The sequence below is a fragment of the Talpa occidentalis genome, unplaced genomic scaffold (genome assembly GCF_014898055.3).
Source record: "Talpa occidentalis isolate TD23 unplaced genomic scaffold, MPIMG_talOcc4v2.1 talOcc4.4, whole genome shotgun sequence".
In the NCBI taxonomy this organism is placed as follows: Eukaryota; Metazoa; Chordata; class Mammalia; order Eulipotyphla; family Talpidae; genus Talpa; species Talpa occidentalis.
The window spans coordinates 104,983,952-105,004,862 of record NW_023604295.1 but is presented as its reverse complement, the minus strand read 5'-3'; the positions used below and the strand labels follow the sequence as shown (position 1 = coordinate 105,004,862).

Sequence of the window (20,911 nt, the reverse complement as noted above, 5' to 3'; positions counted from 1 at the left end):
TCAGAAGACAATGCCCAGAATAATGTGCATAAAGTCACAGAGCTGGGAAATGACTAAGAATAACTAGCTCCAGAATTCATTCTATTAACTATTATAATATCATTCCTTCCTAAAACTAGGTTTCGAGGAAATCCTGACTTCTTTTTTTAATAGAGGCATGTTTTATTTATTTATTTATTTGTTTGTCTGTTTGTTTTGTTTATACATACACTGGGTACAGTCAGAAGCGCGGGAGGGTGAGAGAATTCACCAGAGCCAGAGCGGGGAGCAGAGCAGGCAGAAGGACCGAAGTACACTGCTGAGGGGAGCAGCGAGTGGCAGGAGAGGTCTGCGCGCCATGTGGGACCCTCCTCCGGTGGCCGGGGAGCAGCCAGGGATTGAACCGATACCACAGAGGCCGCGGGCAGCTTCGCAACCCAGTGCTCAACCGCTGCGCCACCGGGGAGGCCCTCCGGAAATCCTGACTTCTAAGTGAACATATTATACTACAACATTTTGATAATTTACATAAGTCATATAGCTAGTCACATTATTAGTAAAATTCCACTTATTTTTGCTTAAAAATAGCTTCATTGTGCTTACTCCATTTAAAAATACATTTTAATAATTTATCATAATCAAAATGTCTTTCTAGTAAGCATATCATTATTTCTGATATTATGACATCTTGGATGTATGGATTAACTTCAATTTCTGGAACATTAAAAATGCTAGGTGGCTTAACTTTACACGTATTATTGCATTTTTTTTGTTGCATTTTTTTAAGATTTATTTATTTATTTTATACAAGAACCAGGGCACAGGCCAAATGGGCTAGAGGGTGAGAGGATTCACCAGACACAGAACGGGGAGCAGAACAGGCAGACTGATGAAATGCACTGCTGAGGTGAGCAGCTGGCGAGACAGGAGAGGTCTGCAGCGCCATGTGGGACCCTTGCTAGCTGGCCAGGATAGAACCGGTGCTGCAGAGGCTGGTGACAGCTTCACAATGTGGCGCTCAACCGCCTGCGCCCCCAGGGGAGGCCCTGCATTTTAAATTTTTAATGGTAATGTAGTTTCCCTTAAATTTGTGATATAACTCACTGCTTTCATTACTGAAGCTTTATTTTGTCATGATAAGTAATTAGTAAATATTTTTGGAAAAGCTTCCTGATTCGAATTAATTTTTAGCATATTGCATGAAATAAAATGATGATGTCTCAATCAATCCTGCTGTGTGCATTAGTAGACTCAGGAATGTTTCTTTAACTGATGCTGGTTTTACTTCCCGCACCTCCCTTACATCTATACTGTGTGTGTGTGTGTGTGTGTGTGTGTATCTTAGATATTTGAGGATTAATTGGGTGGGCAGAGGGGCATCAAACCAATTAAATTTTAGCATCTTCAGATTTTACTAAAGAATATCAATTCTACCATCAATTACACTTTATTTCTGAAGTGAAAATCTGTAGCAACAAGACTAACATGTCAGATCTCACGTCATCTGAATAACGACAAGTCAATGTGAAAAGGTGCCACTTAAGAATTATTTGAAATACACACATAGTTTTTTGCAGATAAGTCCAAATTTTCATTCATGAATTTATATCGTTGAAGTAGAAAACATTATATCTCCTGTCCCTCAATTATTTGATCTAACTGCACTTTATTGTACAAGTTTTCAGCATTCTTTAAAAACTCTTTGCCATGAGGTTTGCAAGCCCATGATTCTTTCCTTAGAGTTGCTAAAAATAGTATATACTATATCATTGAGTTTCTTTTCTATAAAACTATGTACATATTTTGTCCAATGTATGTAAGAAAAACATGATTTCCCAGAAGAAACTCTTATGTTTTTTCATGAAACATGGTGGGAATATGTCATTAGTCACATTTCCCTTTATACTTTTCATTCTCGTTAAGCAAAAGAGTCAGTCTACTGTACATATTGCTCATGTCTTTTTCACTCAATACATTACAATCATCTCCACATCTTGAGCAATTTGTTGTATGTTTATAGTGAAAATTATATTACATATTATTTTACTTTTATCTTTTTATTTTTTTATTTTCTTAAAATCATAATATGATTCTTGTATCTAAATTTACAGCACTTAAAATTTTTTATAAACTGTGAGAAGCAGTTTTAAGATATATACATGTATATATATATATAAATTAAAAAAGTAAATTAAATTAACAAATTGTCTTCTTCTTGTGCCCCATTAATATTCTCCCTAAGATCTTTGAATGTGGATATTGCCACCCATTTTTACTACTAGAAAGGAAAATTAAGAACATTTCCATTTTTATCTTTATATGAAAATTTTTGTTAAAGTGGTTGTTTAATAATATGAACTGTATTAATGTATAGTGATTCAAAATTATAAGAAAGCACGAAAGAAAAATGTTTTTTCTTATAGCATGTCAAAGCCTAATTTTTCTTAAGCAGCACATCTCTTGCCATAAAATGAACACATTTAATTTTTAAGTGTGTAGCTGATTGAAAGTCCCAGGAAAAGACAAAGAACCAATACTGAGGTCTCTGTTCTGGCATTTCTGCCATTTACCACTCCCCAAATTGCATCAGTAAATCCCTTTGAGTTAACTAAGGCAAGTATCTCCGACATCAGAAGGAGTCATAGAGTCAACTATGCTTCAGAAACTGTCTATAAATGTTTACAATATTTGGTGTTTACTCTTTAAAATGTGAAATATGAAAGAAAAGATAGTACAAACTATAAATATAGTTTTGCTTCATTTCTTGCAAATGCCATTCTTTCTTATTACCATGTAGTTAAGCTTTTTTTTTTAAAGCAGCCATAACTCTAATCATGAAGAATTACTGAAGAAAGACAGAAAAATGAGTAATTAAAGACTATAATTATGGTTTTCATATAATTTGGTTATGTCACTGATATTTGATAAATGGAAATGAAAATATCAAAGATGAGTAAATGACTCTTGACAATAATAGCAAGTAGTTCCTAGAGTTAATTCATTCTCCCAAATTTATTGAGCATTAAACAAGAATTAAGATGAAATATGAGATTCTATTTGAAGCTTGAGATTTTAATTTTCATCACATTTTAAAAGTAAGGTTTCAGAACAATGACTTTCTAGTTTTTAACGCTCAATTAGTCGTAATATTTTACTGGGATAATGACATGGAATTGTGGAATTTCTTTTCTTATAAGACAGGGCCACATAAGCAGCTATTCTGAGTTTCTCAAACATCCTCATTTATGACTGATATATATTTTTCTGTCTTTATATTTTATTTTTTATTGAACCAATATTAGATTATAACATTAAAAAGATTTGGTGGGCATCATTGAAAATCAACATGTATATATACTACATTAAATTCATAAGCCAGAATGAGAATGATAAAATACTGGATGGTGTCACTTAAATGCAGAGTATAAAAAAAACAACTAAACCAACCATCAAAAGCTGACCATCTAAGTTTTTAGGGGAGGGTGGAAGGCAAGGGAGAGAGATATGGGGAGACCACAATGGAAAACTATGGGACTAAGGGCACTTCAGTGGTGGGAGTGCTACAGTGACTACAGTGGAGAGGGGAAATCCAATACTGTCACAACTCCAGCGAGTTTGTAAAATAATTGTACTTTGAAAAATATATATAAAAGTACAATTCTATCCTTCACTGAAATTGACCCCTTTTCTTGATGATTTACACTCTCCCCCCATCCGTTTCCCTTCCCCTGTTTTAAACACTTGGTCTTATGGTCTAATTTATTATTTTGTTTTATATAGTTCTTCCATTTATTTGGTTTCTCTATGGACTACATATGAATAAAAATCACATGGTGTTTCTCTTTTTCCATGTGACTAACTTCTCTAAGCACAATTTAAATGAGGAAAGTTACAGAAAAATGTTAAAAACAAATCTAACTCTACCTATTATTATCTTTGTTCAAGTTTTCAATTTATCCTCATTTTGTTTTTATCCTTCAGCTATAGAATGATGAATTTAATGCCTCAATCGAGTTGACTAAAGTTATTAAAGAGGACTAATTTTGCTGAAATCAATGTTTATATTCTTGTACAGGTGGTTTAAATATTTTCTTTTTTTTAAGATTTATTTATTTATACAAGAACCGGGGTACAGGCCAGATGTGTGGGAGGGTGAGAGGATTCACCAGCCACAGAGTGGGGAACAGAACAGGCAGACTAATGAAATAACACTGCTGAGGGGAGGAGCGGGAGAGACAGGAGAAGTCTGCTGCACCATGTGGGTTTCTCCCTGGCTGGCCGGGATTGAACAAGCGCTGTAGAGGCTGCGGACAGCTTCACAGTGTGGCGCTCAACTGCCTGTGCCACCAGGGAGGCCCGGTTTAAATATTTTCTATTGAAGATTGATACATTGCCATTGGTAAATAAAGTTATCACTTATTCCTATACTAATGTGAGAAAGGTTACCACATTTTTAGCAAATCCAATTACATACATTAATTATCATTAAAATTAGTGCTAGGAACAGCTATGCTAACCACATGACAACATTTCATTTACACTTTCCTAATGAAATTATTTAATTAAGACAATGTGTAAGTTTTTTTTTAAAAGTGCATAAGCCACAACTTTTATTCACATTACTTGATAAAAATTCATGAAAAATGTAAAAAAACATGCTGCCAACACATATGAACATATTATATCTAAAATCACAAACTATTTTGGCTACTTATAAAATAAGGAGATTGAAAAATGGAAATGTTGACCTGAACAAAGATTCTGAGATTTGATTAAGGAAATTCTGGCTTTTTCTTCAGGGAGTCTAACCTCTTGAGATCTTGTACTTCATTTAACTACTTCTCAATAACCTTATTCTTCCCTTTCTACTTTAGCTTAAAATTTATAGCAATATAGAGAAACTGAACAATAGGTCAAGAAAAAGACAAAAGCTGCAAGCTGATGATAGATCAGAGGCATCCAGCAGAGGGGGAGGGAGAGGGGTCAATACTGGGCAGGAAGAGTACAAGGGAGTATTTTGATGGTTCAAGGTGATGATGTGATGGGAGAACTATGCGGACTACCCCAGAGTGGAGAAACCAATTACTGTACAAAAATGAACAATGATGTAAGAAAGAAAGAAATCCATACAACAAACAACTTTAGGATGAAATATTGAGCTCACTAATAGTCTCTTATACTGAAAAGTCATGAAAAATGAGCATCTTAGACTTTGTTCAGGGAGAGTCTGAAATTACCAGAAATTTAACATAAGTCTGGAAACTTTAAAAGCACTGAAAGTATTTGTTAAATTAATTTTGACCTTCCAGTTGAAAATATTAGCTGATATTAATATGAAATAATTGAATGTATTAAATTAGAAATAATCTGGTTTCATATTTTTAATGAGTCTGGATTAGAATTAGCACACCAGGTCTACTGAGACCTTGAATTACAAATATTCCTGTGAATTGAGTTAACAGGAAGGTAGACTTGTAAATTGAAAAAAAAAATAATTCAGGATAAAGGGGAAATAATATTTGTTTTGCCTAGCATTCTTAGATTTAAAAAAATGGTACAAGTAAATAGTGATAAGGGAAATTTTCTTTTCCCATTTATAATGGAATTAAAATGTGGGAAAATATTCAAAATCTGTCACTTTGATGAAACTGACTCTACTTTTCTAATAGTAATTGATAGATTTGGGGTAGAAATTCGAATAACTTTACTTAAATAATGAAGAATGATTGAATTTATTTTCTATAAATACCAGTCCATTTTGTACTCATATAATTTTAAGTATTGAAAAATAGTGCATTTACTAATCAAGACCAGGAAATAATGCAGAAAAGTGCAAAAGTTATTTGATTATACTGCATATAATCAAACAGCTGCTTTATGCTACAAGCAGCTTGTAACTAATGTATGTAATGTATTTGACAGTGGACATGGTATACGGTCCTTGTGTGCTGATTTAGACATTGGCATTCCCACTAATAGTTTCTGATTTTTTAAAAATCAAGAATAGAATGCAAAAGAAAGTTCATCTAACTAAGGAGTTCTCAAAATGGGCAGATAGATCAAAAATTCTGTGCATTTTTATGCCCTTTTCTGCAGTTCCAATATAAATATAATTTGCATAATTTGCATAAACATTTAAATTGAGGGCCTATTGGTTCTGAATTAGTTCTGTATCCATAGGCATATTTCATTTCTTTAATTTTCAGTGTATTTGCATTAGCTCCCATTTATTTATTTTTTTTTTTAGATTTTTTTTTTTTTTTAATTTATACAAGCACTGGGTACAGTCAGAAGCGCGGGAGGGTGAGAGAATTCACCAGAGCCAGAGTGGGGAGCAGAGCAGGCAGAAAGACCGAAGTACACTGCTGAGGGGAGCAGCGGGCGGCAGGAGAGGTCTGCACACCATGTGGGACCTCTGGTGGCAAGGGCGCAGGCGGGGATCTAATGGGCGCTGCAGGGGATGCAGGCAGTCTCACAACCCAGGGCTCAACTGCTGCACCACCGGGGAGGCCCATAGCTCCCATTTATAACTGATGTATTTCCATACATCACAAAATAGTACCAAATTATATCATTTAATAGATATCTACTTTAAGATGTAATGAATATACAAATGAGATTTTGTTATAGATAAAATGTAATATTTTTATAAAATGCATATATGCTAATATATTTCATTTTTTGTTGTATTAACACAAGTAGTATATCAATAAGTCTTATATATACAAAGTGGGTTATCAAATTCAAATTTATACATCATATTTCAAACATATTTTTGCATAGTAAATTAGACACTGGAAATATATCTACTTTAAAATGATGGCTAATATCTCATTAATTCTGGGATAACTCAGTTCTCAAAATTTCAATTTGTTAGATACAAAACACTTTCTATCTCTCTTTCACACACACACACAATATTAGGTAATTAGTATTAGGTAATTTTTCCCATAGAAAAATATATTTTAGCATCTACACACAAATCAAATCCTTGTATTATTTGCATAATTTCAACTTATTTGCTTTTATCTTATGAAAACTGAGTCAAATAATAATGCCTGCCAAATCATATCAATCTCTAAATTCAAATTTTTTGACAATGAAAAACACTAGTAATATTTTATCAGCTTACATGTCTAACTTCAAAGGGCTACGTATCTTAAAATATTGATAGGTTCCACATCAGACTTTAAGTAATTGATAAATGTTAAGATTTATCATATTAATTTAATATCATTTCCAATTTATAAAAGCTTGTATTTGTTACAATATTATCTAAGTAAAACAATGGATATATAGACCACATGATATATCTCATAGGTTTTACTAAGTTTAATACAATTTAACATATACTAAGGAGCTATTTGCCACAAAAATGTTACATTTCTGAATTTGAGCAGTAGCAATGAAATATATGTAATTCAATCTCAAAACACAGACAAGAGAAATTACTACCAAAATAGAGGAAGCCATAACTAGCCTTATTGACAATCAAATCATGTGCAAGATAATGGGATGTCAGTTACATTCTAAGGAAATGATATACTTTAGCTTTTCCCAGTTTAAACAACCACACAGTTTTAAATGGAGTATGATGATGGCACAAGTAATCTTTACTCCAAAGCACTCACCTACTGTCAGCTGTCCAGTTAACTGCCCCATGTGATTTCTTGCATTCACTGTTACATTTCTGTCAGACTGTAAGACCAGTGGACTATCCTGAGAAACATGTATAGAATAAGAAATCAAATAAAAAAAATAGAAATACAGTCAAAACTTAAAATATAAAATTATATTGAATTTGTCTGGGTATAGTCAAAATACTATTTTTCTTCTTTATATTAGGCAGTTTTCTTAATATTCCAAACACTGATTGAATAATATTAAAGAATATGGGCACCTCATAATAACTACTTGAGAGGATAGGAGTGCTGCTTTGTAAATGGGCATTAACTTTTGGATCCAAACATCACAACTCCAGTGATCATTGAGCATCAGAAATACAGTGACCTTCCCCCTTCTCCCTTCCCAGTAGCATAATTGCCTGCCTTTGAAGATATTTTAGACCCAATCAAATTGTTTAGATCCTATCCAAAGTGCCTTTTGAAATTATACTTGCAACTATTAGACATCATCTCCTGAAAAAGTGCTTCCTCTGACCAATTCAACCACAGATGCATTCAATTACCAAACTCCTAAAATCCATTTATTTTGCTTAAAGCACTTATTATAACACAAAGTTTATTTGGCTCATTTACATTTATTTTCTTTCTTTTTTTTTTTTTTCTGTCATAAGAGGAAACATCCATGTGATAGAGAGGCTATGATAGTCTTGTCTACACAATTATATCACCACTGATACAGGAAAACATTTACTGTATTTATTGATTGGGTAAAAAAATCATAAAATTGGTATTTCTTGGCTTATTTACTTCCTGTGTGCATGCTTTGTAAGTCACAGAATGGCTTATGTAAGCAGTTATATTGAATATAAGAACATATGTGCCTGGAAATACTCTTTCAGTATATATAGTCTTAGCTAGATATTTACTTTTCTCATCAATTTAGTACTGACTAGTAAAAAATTTTGGTTCAATACCAAAGCCTTAGGAATCTCAATATTAGACTTCTGCAACACTCCTGCCTCAACAAAGTGATTTACAATTCATTACATTTTCATTTTTATGATCTAAAACTTAGCCATAAGTTTTCATGCATTCATTCATTCATTCATTCATTCATTCTATTGAGTGCTCACTATGTATATGTAGTGTCTGAGAGTATTAGGACATTTCAGTGATCAACTAAAACATAAATTTACAAGTAATTTTCAAAAATTTGAGGAATAAATTTATTCTGGAGAGAGAGAGAGTTGTACAAAAACTATCAATTTAATTATTTGCTTATCTATTGTAACAACTCAGTTCTTTGTGCCACAAATCAAAATTGTTACACGCACTGTTAAAAAATCAAATCTACCTACATATGAGGAGGTATGAACTTAAATGTAGTGTTGTAAAACAATATTAATCTCAAAAATAAATTAATTTAGCCCTTTTATCTATAGTTATGTCTGTGCTGTAGACATTTACCTCTAAAATTATCTGAAGTATTTAAAATTAATTTCATCTCTTCTTTCGAGCAAAGTGTTCATATTTTGTTTACAATATAGATTATGGACTAAGGACTATTTATAAACAGTTACAGTTATTGGTAAATAAGTAGAATACACAAAGTGAATGGCTTAAAAGGTAACAAAAATCTATTTTATGTTGGTAAAATTAAATATATGTAATCTAAGTAATTTAAAAAAGGAGTTTGAGTTAAATGAAATTACTCTGAATGTAAGAAATGGCTGAAACGGGCCTCCCCTGTTGGTGGCTGAGCTCTGGGCTGCAAAGATGCCCGCAGCCTCTGCAGCACTGGTTCGATCCCTGGCCACCAGTAAGGGTCCCACATGGCGCGCAGACCTCTCCTGCTGCCCGCTGCTCCCTCAGCAGTGTACTTCGGTCCTTTTGCCTGTTCTGTTCCCTGCTCTGGCTCTGGTGAATTCTCTCACCTTCCTGCATTTCTGACTGTACCCAGTGCTTGCATAAATAAATAAATAAATAAATCTTAAAAAAAAAAAAAGGCTGAAGCCTATAGCATCTTCCAGTTCAAAATCATCATAAAATATATTTTTTTAAATTTGCATTCACAATTTTTCAATATTTTCATGATATAGCATGGTTACTGTTCGTTTTTAAGAACTGATATGCATATGTGCTCTCATGTGTATCTATAGACATTTTAAACCTAAATTTCTGTGAAATCTAGCATAAAAGCAGCATAACCTTCATTATATTTAAGGACTATATACATTTATTAAATAATTTTTGCTTTATTATATATTTTAAGATGAAAGAAAGTCAATTATACAATAGGAGTATCATCTAATGTAGTAGAGGAACAGGGTTGGGCTAGAATTGCAAGTGTTTTATTTGTAACCTATCAATCCACTTTTTTTTTTTTCCTATTCTAACTGTAGGAATTCTGTTGAGGTCCTAACCCTGGCACTCTTATATTCTCTTCATATCATTCACTAAATTTCCTCAAAATTAAACTTTTATATCTAAATTAAAACTTTACTATGATAAAAAGAGCAATGGCTAAAACATTAAACATAGAGCAATCACAGTCAAGGAGCCATTGTCTACACTGTATTTTGTGAATATCAATATATCCTCATGCCATGATGATTTGTTCAAGTGTGATCAGGTGAACTGAACCAAAATCAAGTAACTATCTTTTGATAAACAAAATGCAAAGCAGGCAAAGTGAGAGACAAGAGGGTATAGAAGGGTAAAGAGGATAGGACAATAGCATTGAACTTAAGTGGAGGGATGGGTGAAGCATGCATTCACGTTGAGGTGTGAAGTAATGAGAAATTCTGGAAAACAGGGATTACCTGTTTATGGAAAATGCTGATTTTTATTTTGTTATTAATTTCTTATTGTTACTATAGTACTGTTATCATCATTTTTATTTCACAGATGAAGAAACTTAAGTGAAGAGAGAGTATATATCACTTGCTGTAAATCACAAAGCTAATAAGTGATTTATTTTTAGCCCTTCTAGAGTATAAAATGAAAATCTGAAAAAAATATAAATTATAAAACTATGAAATTGAAACATAGTTAAAATTCCTTTAGTACCCCTGTATCTATAACGAACATCCAATAATGCACTAAGCATGTAAAATACCACTTTCATCTTGCCATCTTCCAAATTTCAGTGACACAGTCTGCTTTATTTTGTATTATTTTGTTTTCTCAGGTTTTAGAGTAAGAGCTGAATTTCCTCTGCCAACATATTTTAGAAGCTGCCATCTATCTATGACCCATTTTGCTTGGTGTGGATGACATGCATTTGATAGTCTAGTTCTTGGATATACACTATTTTATTTGAGTTTTGTCAGGTAATTTTTATTTATTTTTATTTTTTTTTAATAGAGGCATGTTTTTATTTATTTATTTGTTTGTTTGTTTTTTTGTTTATACATGCACTGGGTACAGTCAGAAGCGCGGGAGGGTGAGAGAATTCACCACAGGCAGAGCAGGGAGCAGAGCAGGCAGAAGGACTGAAGCACACTGCTGAGGGGAGCAGCGGGCGGCAGGAGAGGTCTGCGCGCCATGTGGGACCCTCCTCTGGTGGCCGGGGAGCAGCCGGGGATTGAACCGGCGCCGCTGAGGCCGCGGGCAGCTTCGCAACCCAGCGCTCAACAGCTGCGCCACCGGGGAGGCCCTTGTCAGGTAATTTTTAAATCTACATTGATAGAAATGACATAATTTTTCAGTAATCCTATATTTCCTCAAATCCACTGTCTTCCTCTTCCCAACATCTAATAAGCTATATCAGAAATGTTTCTTAAATGTAACTATCCCTGTCTTTCCTGTAACCACTCCTGCAATATAACCACTTCCCCTTACATTAATTCTTCATATTCAGTATTATTTTTCTAAAATATTTTATAAAAAATATTGACATACTTACATTAAAACAACACTAAATAGAGCATTTATTGATTTCTCATTCACAAATTGGAAAATGATATGCACATTCATAAAATATAAGGTGCGTTATAATATGATCCCGTTCTACTCCTGCAGCTCTATTTTATAGCACTTCAGCATACAGGATTTACCCATATGTCCCATCTTTTCCATGATATGCCACTTCTGTGCATTCTTACCTTCTATTCCCCAAACCTACAATTCGTATCCACTTCCTAACTGGCAAAGTTATAGATATTTTCAAGTTTCTTCTCAAAGTCATGTAAGCTTTCCTGCTCCTCTGAAGGTAAAATTCACCTCCCTCTTTCAGTACTTGCATCAGTGCTGATGTCTGACATTGTACTTGTTACAAGCTCTTTGGCCTTCTTTGCTTTGATCATTCATTTATTTATGTCCTCCATTAGACTGAACTGTCCTGAAAGCACAGTGTGTTGTCATTTTCTTTTACACACAGAGACTTTGGAAAGCAGTTTGCGTCATTCTTGCTACATAAATGTCTATTAAGGGAATGAGCTGAACTGAGCACATTTACAGCATACTGCACTCAAGTCATATGTGCGTATCTGGATTTGTGTTTAGGCTGTATATAAAGGACCAAGCTCTTGTAACATTTTGGGGGAGTGGGCTCCGAGCATGTTTTCTAAAAAAGTCATTGATATGGAACAAGTCATATCACATTATGATTTTATTTATATTCATCATTTCTGCCCAAGGCTACTTCATTCCTTTCCTTATGAATTTGATGTAAGCAAAAAAGGTAATTTTTCTCCCTTTGGTTATAAAACCATTACTTTAAATTACATATCCTTAGAATGCAAATTATTTATTGTTGAAATTTATATCTTACAGATAGAAGGGTTGATCATGAACAGGAATGTAACTAGAGCTATTTAACTGACTCCTTCAAATTCTGTATACACATTTTCCCATAAACGTGAAGTAGTGTAGGGGAGAGCATTTATTTATCAATCAACTTTTCTATGCTTCTACTCCAACACTTAATGATAATTTCCCACTTTCCTTCATTTTCTGTTACCAATTATCTAGGCATAGAGGTCACTAGAGCATGACCCTGTGAGGATGTTCTGACTTCTGATGATTCTTCTGGCTCCTCTCTGCTCTTTAGTACTATATAGAATCAGCACAGTTTAGATAAACTTGTGAAGTCCTCCTTATTCCAATGACTACTAAAGAATGTGCCACCAGAATAATGTGACAAGGAGCAGTTTTGCATATGGGAATTTATTTAGAGGGATCTTTGGTGATCCACCACTCCCTATATCATTTAATAAGCTACAGTTTTAACTTTAGATGTCAGGAGACAGGAAATAAATGGTTCCTGAATCATTATCCTAAAATAAATATTGTACCTAAAGAATGAAGTTTCAGATCAATCATTTAATAAGATGACATAAAATCCAGAGACCTCGCTTTCTTTCCTTTCAAGTGTCATGAGGAGCTCCAGGGAAATTGTCTCCTTTTAACACCTTCCTCTTGGGCTGAAACTCTTCCCCGTCAACTGTTCCTTCAGGTTCTCTTTAGGCTGATCTTGCCCTTACTCTAGTCCCAGGGTGTTAACTCTCTTCACTCCAGATATTGAAACTCTTCCAAACACTATGATGCTCTAATGGGAGCCTCAGGTATGCCCAAAATAATGGAAAAAAAGGAGACCAGGTGATCCCTAGGTAGAATACATAAATTCTATCTTACTTTGGTGGGTGGAATGAAACTTTAGAGGATATATAAGTATCTTCTGTTTAGTCAACTTATATGTCCTAAAAAAATTAACTAGGAATTAATTCTTTTAAATCCTTTAATTTATGGTGGTGGATGGACTATGGGTGATTTGGTGTGGGTGCAATATGGTAGTAATACCTGATGGGGCTATCTAAGTATGACTTCAATTAAAAACAAATAAATTAAAACAAAAATAAAGCCTTCTAAATTAAAAAAAATGCTACAAGGAACTAATTAAGTTTTCTAGAAGTGGAAATATCCAATAATGAGATGGTAGATATTTTAAACCCAACACTGCACAGTCTTTTCTACTTCTTTTGTAATAGCATGCTAGAGAGCACACCAAGTGTATATTTTTATATGGAAAATACTTTATTTAAATGCGCACAAGAGATGAGGAAAAATAGAAAGTTTAGTAAGGAGCCAAACCTCAATTATTTTTCTTATAACTTGTTTGATATTGATACTGGAAAATGAATAAGAAGTCTAAAATTGAAATATTACAACACATTCAACAACAAAAAAAAAATCTTTCTCAAATAAGATGTATGCATATTCCTACAAATGTATGCCTGTTCCTAGAAATGCCCAAGTTAGAGAGAAAATAAACTGAGGCCTTAAAAGAAAAATCATCTATTATAATTTTCCACTAAATATGTTCATATTCATTTTAATTACATTTCTACAAGTTGAAAAAAATCATTTTCTTTCTCTTATAATCTGGTTGGCTTATGAAGTTCTTCAAAAGAAAATATTAGTTTTCAGTTGATTTCAATTTTGAACTTGATTTTTTTGTATGTTTAACAATTTCTGCATAAACATAATCAGTCAGAAATTATATATTATATATTAATTATAGCAAACACTTTTCCGCAATGATAAAAATTAATGGAATGCCAAAATGGGTAATAAGAAAAACACTTATTTATAAAATCAATGGTTAATTTTATGTATCATTTAGCTGGTTTATGAGGTGCTCAGATATTTGGTTAAAAAGTATTCTGGGCATGTCTGTGAGGGAATTTCTGGCTGTGTCTATGTAGGCTTTTCTGGATGAATTTAAAATTTAACTGGTAGACTGAGTAAAGCAGATTGCCCTCCTTCAATGCACTGAAAACCTAAGTCGCATAAAGGCTGAGTAGGAAAGAATTTGCCTGTCTTTGAACTGGGACATCGACCTTCTCCTGCCTTCCAACTCAAACTCAGGCTGGACTCACCTGGCTCTTAGGCCTTTGGACTAGTCTAAAACTACATCATTGGCTCTTCTGGATCTCCAGATTTCTCACCACAGATCCCATGACATCTCAGCATTCACAACTGTGCAGTCCATTTCCTTTCCTTATAAAAAATCTCTGCTCTATCATCTCTATTTCTATATATCTACCCATCAGGTTGGTTCTATTTCCCTGAGAATTCAGGTTGATTCAATACCCATATTAATTATTAAAGAAACATAGTAAAATATATATAAGAGTATTAAACAAGACGGAGATCCTACATGTGATACTTATCATATTTTTATGGACTCTGTAATTTTCTGTATTTTGAAACATTTTGCTAATTATAGTTTTATACCTTTGTCATATCTGATAATACAATTGTGCAAAAAAGGAATAATTCACTGTAACTTGCATAAATATTAATTTAAAACCTGTAGGAATTCTTATCCTTTTTTTCCTTAACTAAACAAAGGGATAAAAATCATCTCTAAGGGCCTCCCTGATGGCGCAGTGGTTGAGCGCTAGTTTGCCAAGTTGCCAGCAACCTCTGGTTCAATCCCCAGCCGCTGGGCGAGGGTCCCACATGGTGCCCAGACCTCTCCTGCTGCCCACTGCTCCCCTCATCAGTGTACTTCCGTCCTTCTGCCTGTTCTGCTCCCTGCTCTGGCTCTGGTGAATTCTCTCACCCTCCCGCGCTTCTGACTGTACCCAGTGCTTGTATAAACAAACAAACAAACAAACAAACAAATAAATCTTTAAAAAAATAAAATCATATTCACAAAGTAATTAATATTCTATAGTAGTTTATGTGACATAATAAGCATTGTTTCTGAATTCAGTCAATGTATTCATATTTACTTTATAATTTACATCCACTAATGAAAATAAAATGAGGGCCTCCCTGGTTGTCTAGAGATTAAGTCTCAGCACTATTACCAGTGTGGCCTGAGTTTAATCCCTGGCCAGGGAGCTAACCCACATGGCTTAGCAGACCTCGCCTGTCTTACCTACTGTTCCCCTTAGAAGTATATATCAGTAGATCTACATGTTCTGCTCCTCAATGTCTGTGGTGAATCCTCTCATCCCCCGCACCTGTGCCCTACACCCCAGTTCTTGTATGCTTAAATAAATAAATAAATAAATAGATAGATAAATCATCTCTGAGATTGTTTTTTCATATGAGTAGAACAATTTCAAATTTCTGACATGGCTACACTAATATAGGAAAATATAAGCAAAGATATTTGATATTCTTATAGGAAAATCTAATGATGACAGGTTTATGGGCCAGTTAAAATAAAATTATATTATTGGCTATATAAAATTGATAATTATAGTATTTGGAAAATTTAGACTATATCAGACAAAATATTTTTCAAACTACTGCTAATATTGCATAATAATTTTAATTTTAATGAGTTTCAAATAAATGATACATTGTGATAATTTTATAGGCATTTAAATAAAATTTATATTAAAGGACTATTTATTTATGATAAAACCGGGTATGACATTCATTTTGTAATATTCTGCTTAGGATATTTTGTAATACCAGAACCTGATGACTTCTGTCTTTTAAAAATTTTAGAAAATGCTCATTTGTAAGCTCTTAAATAGTGCCTCTCCTTCATTCTTTACATTTTCCCCTTACAGAATTCATATTTGGAATAGGATATATTTTCTTTCATTTTATATTTATGCTTTCTTAACTTCATGTCTTCATCTCCCTGTATCTGTTGAATGCTGGTTTAGGATTTTGGGTCATATGCTTATTTCTCCCTCTGCCTGTGTTAGTCACCCATTTAGACATTCATTGAGTTAACATTTCACTGAGATATCTTTTACTAATAAATTTTATTTTTGGTTATTTTTCACATTGGACTGATCAAGTATTGGTTTTATTGTTATTGTTTTTATTTGTTCTCTTATTATTCTGTTTATTTCTTAAGCATTATTTATATATATATATATATATATATATATATATATCGTATTTTATAATTCTGTATCTAAAAATCCATATCTAACCGTGTATCTAAAAAGCTGTATTTCAAAATCATTGAAGTGGGAACTCCCCTGGTGGTGCAGGCGGTAGAGAGCAGCGCTGTGAAGCTGTCCTCAGCCTCTGCAGTGCCGGTTTGATCCTGACCACCAGGGAGGGACCCACATGGTGCGGCAAACCTCTCCTGTCTGGCCCGCTGCTCCCCTCAGCAGTGTATTTCGTCAGCCTGCCTGTTCCGTTCCCTTCTCTGTCTCTGGTGAATCCTCTCACCCTCCCACACATCTGGCCTGTGCCCTGGTTCTTGTATAAATAAAAAATCTTTAAAAAAATAAAAATGAAAATCATTGACGTAATTGAAAGATCTAAATTAGTGAATCATTGTTTCTGTTTCACCCATTGTGTTGACTTGTCCCCCTGTTATATTTTGTTGTTTGTTCACTTACTTAGCCCATGGATAATATGTGAGAATTTACAGGAGCCTGGATTAAAGAAATATTCCTCCCAAGAAGATTTTGAATCATTCTTGCTAGGTCCAGGAGGACCATAAAAGTGAATTTATGAATATGAATATTAATTAGATAGAGCAGGGCAAAACTTACAGATTTTCAAAGGATATTTGTAAGTGTAATTTACAGTTGAAAAACCAAATCCTTCATTTTATATCATTGTTACATAAACAATGTCTCATTCAGCAAAAACAAAGAAATAAACAGTATAGAGATGAGGGCTGAGAAGAAATAAATATAAGAAAATGACATTTATTTTAAGCATTGGGTAGATGATATGAACAAGTTAGTATCTGGAAACAGATATTTTCAGATACTTCTAAAAAAAGTGTGTGTGTGTGTGTGTGTGTGTGTGTGTGTGTGTTTGCAGTTTCACATTTTTTTGTAAACTGTTAAATCACAGGTATAGTCATTCATAGCTATGACACATAGCTATGTGCTAACATAGCACTTGTTCTATTTGGTAAGTAGTTTCATTCTTAAAAATATTTCCTGGAAAGTCAAGACTTTATATATGAAGAATGTAAACTTCATCTGTATTTCAAAACTGACCCATTATTTTGAAACAATATTTTTAAACCGCAGGGAAAGAATATATTGCTTTAAAATGAGTTGTCTGTGTTGAAATAGTAGGAACAGGAGGGGATTACCAAATTAATTAGCTTGTTTAATATTAATAAATGTTTAACAGAAAAGTGTTAATTTTTCTGTTAATGCAAAGAATTAGAGATGTGTGAGAAATCAGAGAACACTTTCATAATAGAATTTTTGAAGTCTTTTTTACTTATAAAACATATTACAGTTTTTATCAACTGTATGTTTTTTTTTTTTTATAAAAAAAGACGTCACCCAAAGAGCAAAGAGCAGAGGAAACAAAGTATGTATGTTTTTATGAAAAGAGTATTTCTTCCAAAATGATGTTAAGTATACTATAAACTTAAGCATAATATTAAATTACCTAATTTAACTAAAGGCTTTTAAACCATGAGAAAGAAATATGTGCAGACACAAAGCTGCGGCTTGTTCCAACAAATTTGGTGTGAGAATTGAACCCCAAATTTTAGCTTGACTTTTCTAGTTGTTAAGGCAAAATAAAAATGTTGTATTATAAAATTTTCATTACCTGATAAAGCAAGCAAGGTAGAAACATTTTTCCCTTAATACTAGCATTTACTCTTCTGTCTCTGAGAAGTTTAAGCATTTGCTTATAAATTCAGGCAAATCAAATGACAAACTGCACTATAGGTACTGAGGTCCCCCTGATCTAATCCGATTGGGAGCCAAATGAATACCAAGAGAAGTCAGAATTTCTATTCATGCCAAAAATAAGTAAAACCATGAATGAATGGGTAAATAAATGAACAGTATCAGAAAACATATTAAAAAAAATTCAATACAGCAGTCAAATGTTTCATTTACCACTATTTATATGTAAAAATAATATATTAATCTGTTTTTTATTAATGATTTATGTTTGTAACATGTAATAGAAACACTTTTTCTATTCATTCTTTCTCCTGATCATATTTAGAAGTAGAATGAATGTGCATACTTATTTTGGAAATTGAAAGATATAATTTAATATTATATCTGTATTTGTAATGCCTGAGATTCATTTTACTAAATATGAGTGATAGATTTAATAAAGTTATAGTGAGTGTAGGGGACTAATCTGTATTCATATACATTCACATTCTACAATGTAAAATTCTTCATAATTAAGTAACTATGAATTTTCAAAGAGATAAAAATAACTTCCTCATCTATGAAGTGAAATATTGAACTAGAGTCAGAGTAATCATATATTGAATCCCTATTATCTCTCCAACTGTAACTGATTTTGCTCTCCATTCCAGGGGGTGTGACATGGGGTAGTGTCCATGTGCCTCAGAGCCATTTCAAAATAATTATTCAAGGGCCTCCTTGGTGGCCTAGGGGTTAAGTTTCAGTGCTACCACCATGATGGCCCTCTGCTGGCCAGAGAGCTAATCCACATGGTGCAGTAGACCTCTCGTGTCTCACCTGCTGCTCCCCTCAGCAGTGTATTTCAGTAGATACACCTGTTCTGCTCTCCACTGTTTCCGGTAAATCCTCTCACCCCTGCATCTCTGGCCTACACCCCAGTTCTCCTATGCAAAATTAAAAAACAAAATAAAAATCTTAAAAAACCCAAAAACCTAATAAACAAAAAAACAAATAATTCTTCCTTCCTCTTTAATCCACCCTAAACATTGAATCTCATATGAGCACACTACTTACTCCACTACTCTTATTTATCCTCATTACTAGAAGATTTTGTCTTCTGGCTCACTCACTATCATTATCTCAACATCATTACAGTCATAAATTCTTGGTGATTTCAATTACCACACAGATGATTTCTGATACTCTGAACTTTTGAATTCATCTATCATTCAATGATTGTGTTAATCACCTCTGTTAGCCTCCCAATGGTCACCCTATGACACTATAACTACTAAATGCTGCAATTCTTCCATTAACTTCTCATCAAGCATACCATGTATAAAGATTTAGATATATCTAGCTACAAATTCACTTGCACACAAAAATATTCTTTACTTCAATGTTATTTAAACAATGAAATGGCAGGGGAACTTGTTCAACATTTTGGTTGAAGCTACACTTTTTATTATAAAACAACCGAAATAACTGTGTTATTTAAAGAAGAACCATTAATTACTAATCACTTTGTATCACTGGATTACCTTATGTCTTATCGAAGTATATGTATATTAATGAATCATTGGTATACCTTAAGAAAATTGAAAGAAAATTTAAATAAAATATTTTCTCCTTCTTATGAACATTATAATTGAAATATTAAAAAATAAATAGCTGTGTCCTAGTGAAGAAGAAAATATTTTTTATGCTTCCAATTCAGAATTTCTTCAGACAACAAAGTTATACTACTAGTCACTAGGCTGGCATATTTCATTAAAAGTATGGAGCAATCCTCTGTACATTTTACATGTGTCCAAAACCCCCATGATCTCCTGGAAATCTTCTAACCTATACTGCATATTGGACCTATACACATTACAGCAAAGTCAATAAGATAGTGCAGAACTTCTGAATAGCTCTAGAAATCCACTTGGTCTAAATGAACCAAGCTTACAGGTTATAGGTTAATTAGGTTCAGAGGTTACAGTATACTACATTCATGCGCAGGATAGAAAGAAATCTAACCAGAAGACCTACTTCTCCATATACAATAAGTACTGGAATTATATCAACTAATAGAGTATAATAGTCAAAATTCATCTTAATATTGTGACTCTATGATGATGAGCTCACAGAGTGCATTCAACATATCACAAATTAATATAAAAATTCACAAAATCAATATGATATTCTTATATCAATTTGATATAAGAATCAATTTGAATCACAAAATCAATTTGATATTCTTATAGGCTCACCTACAAGCAGGGCAAAGAGGCATTACGCTATAGCTTATATATCTTAAGGCATTTTAGGCAAACTATTATGATCCTCAAGTTTGAGAATTATGTGCAGCATGATGGAAATTAATGAAAAATAAGTTTATAGAAGCCATTGCAAGAATATATTCTTGGTTTCTCCATGATGGCAAACTAACTTCTAAAAATAATTAGGCAGTCTAGATAATGTAGCATAATATAAAGACAGAGAGTGAGTATTTAACCTTACAAAATGTTCAAGCAATTTAGCCACCAGCATGACATGTACTAGGCTGCATGCTTGTGTTTGATTCACTGTGTCCTTAAACTCAATCTTCTATGCTTCAGCTATTTCTATTATGAAGATACATATAGCACTATGTAACCTTCAGGATATGAATTTGAAATACTGTGTTCAACAAAACAAATGCAATTTTCAATTTGTCATGTTGTATCCCAATTAATCTGCATGTAT

At 33.2% G+C, this 20,911-nt stretch overlaps 1 protein-coding gene across 5 annotated transcripts in view; it reads right to left on the bottom strand.

Moving 5' to 3' along the window:
• The window catches only part of SGCZ (sarcoglycan zeta), an 874,970-nt gene that overhangs the window by 76,657 nt on the left and 777,402 nt on the right, over positions 1 to 20,911 (bottom strand). For all 5 annotated transcript variants that reach the window (XM_054700821.1, XM_037525979.2, XM_054700823.1 and 2 more), the window contains one exon: positions 7,611 to 7,698. In XM_054700821.1, the coding sequence (XP_054556796.1) occupies positions 7,611 to 7,698 (88 nt within the window). The remainder of the gene's footprint in view (positions 1 to 7,610; positions 7,699 to 20,911) is intronic.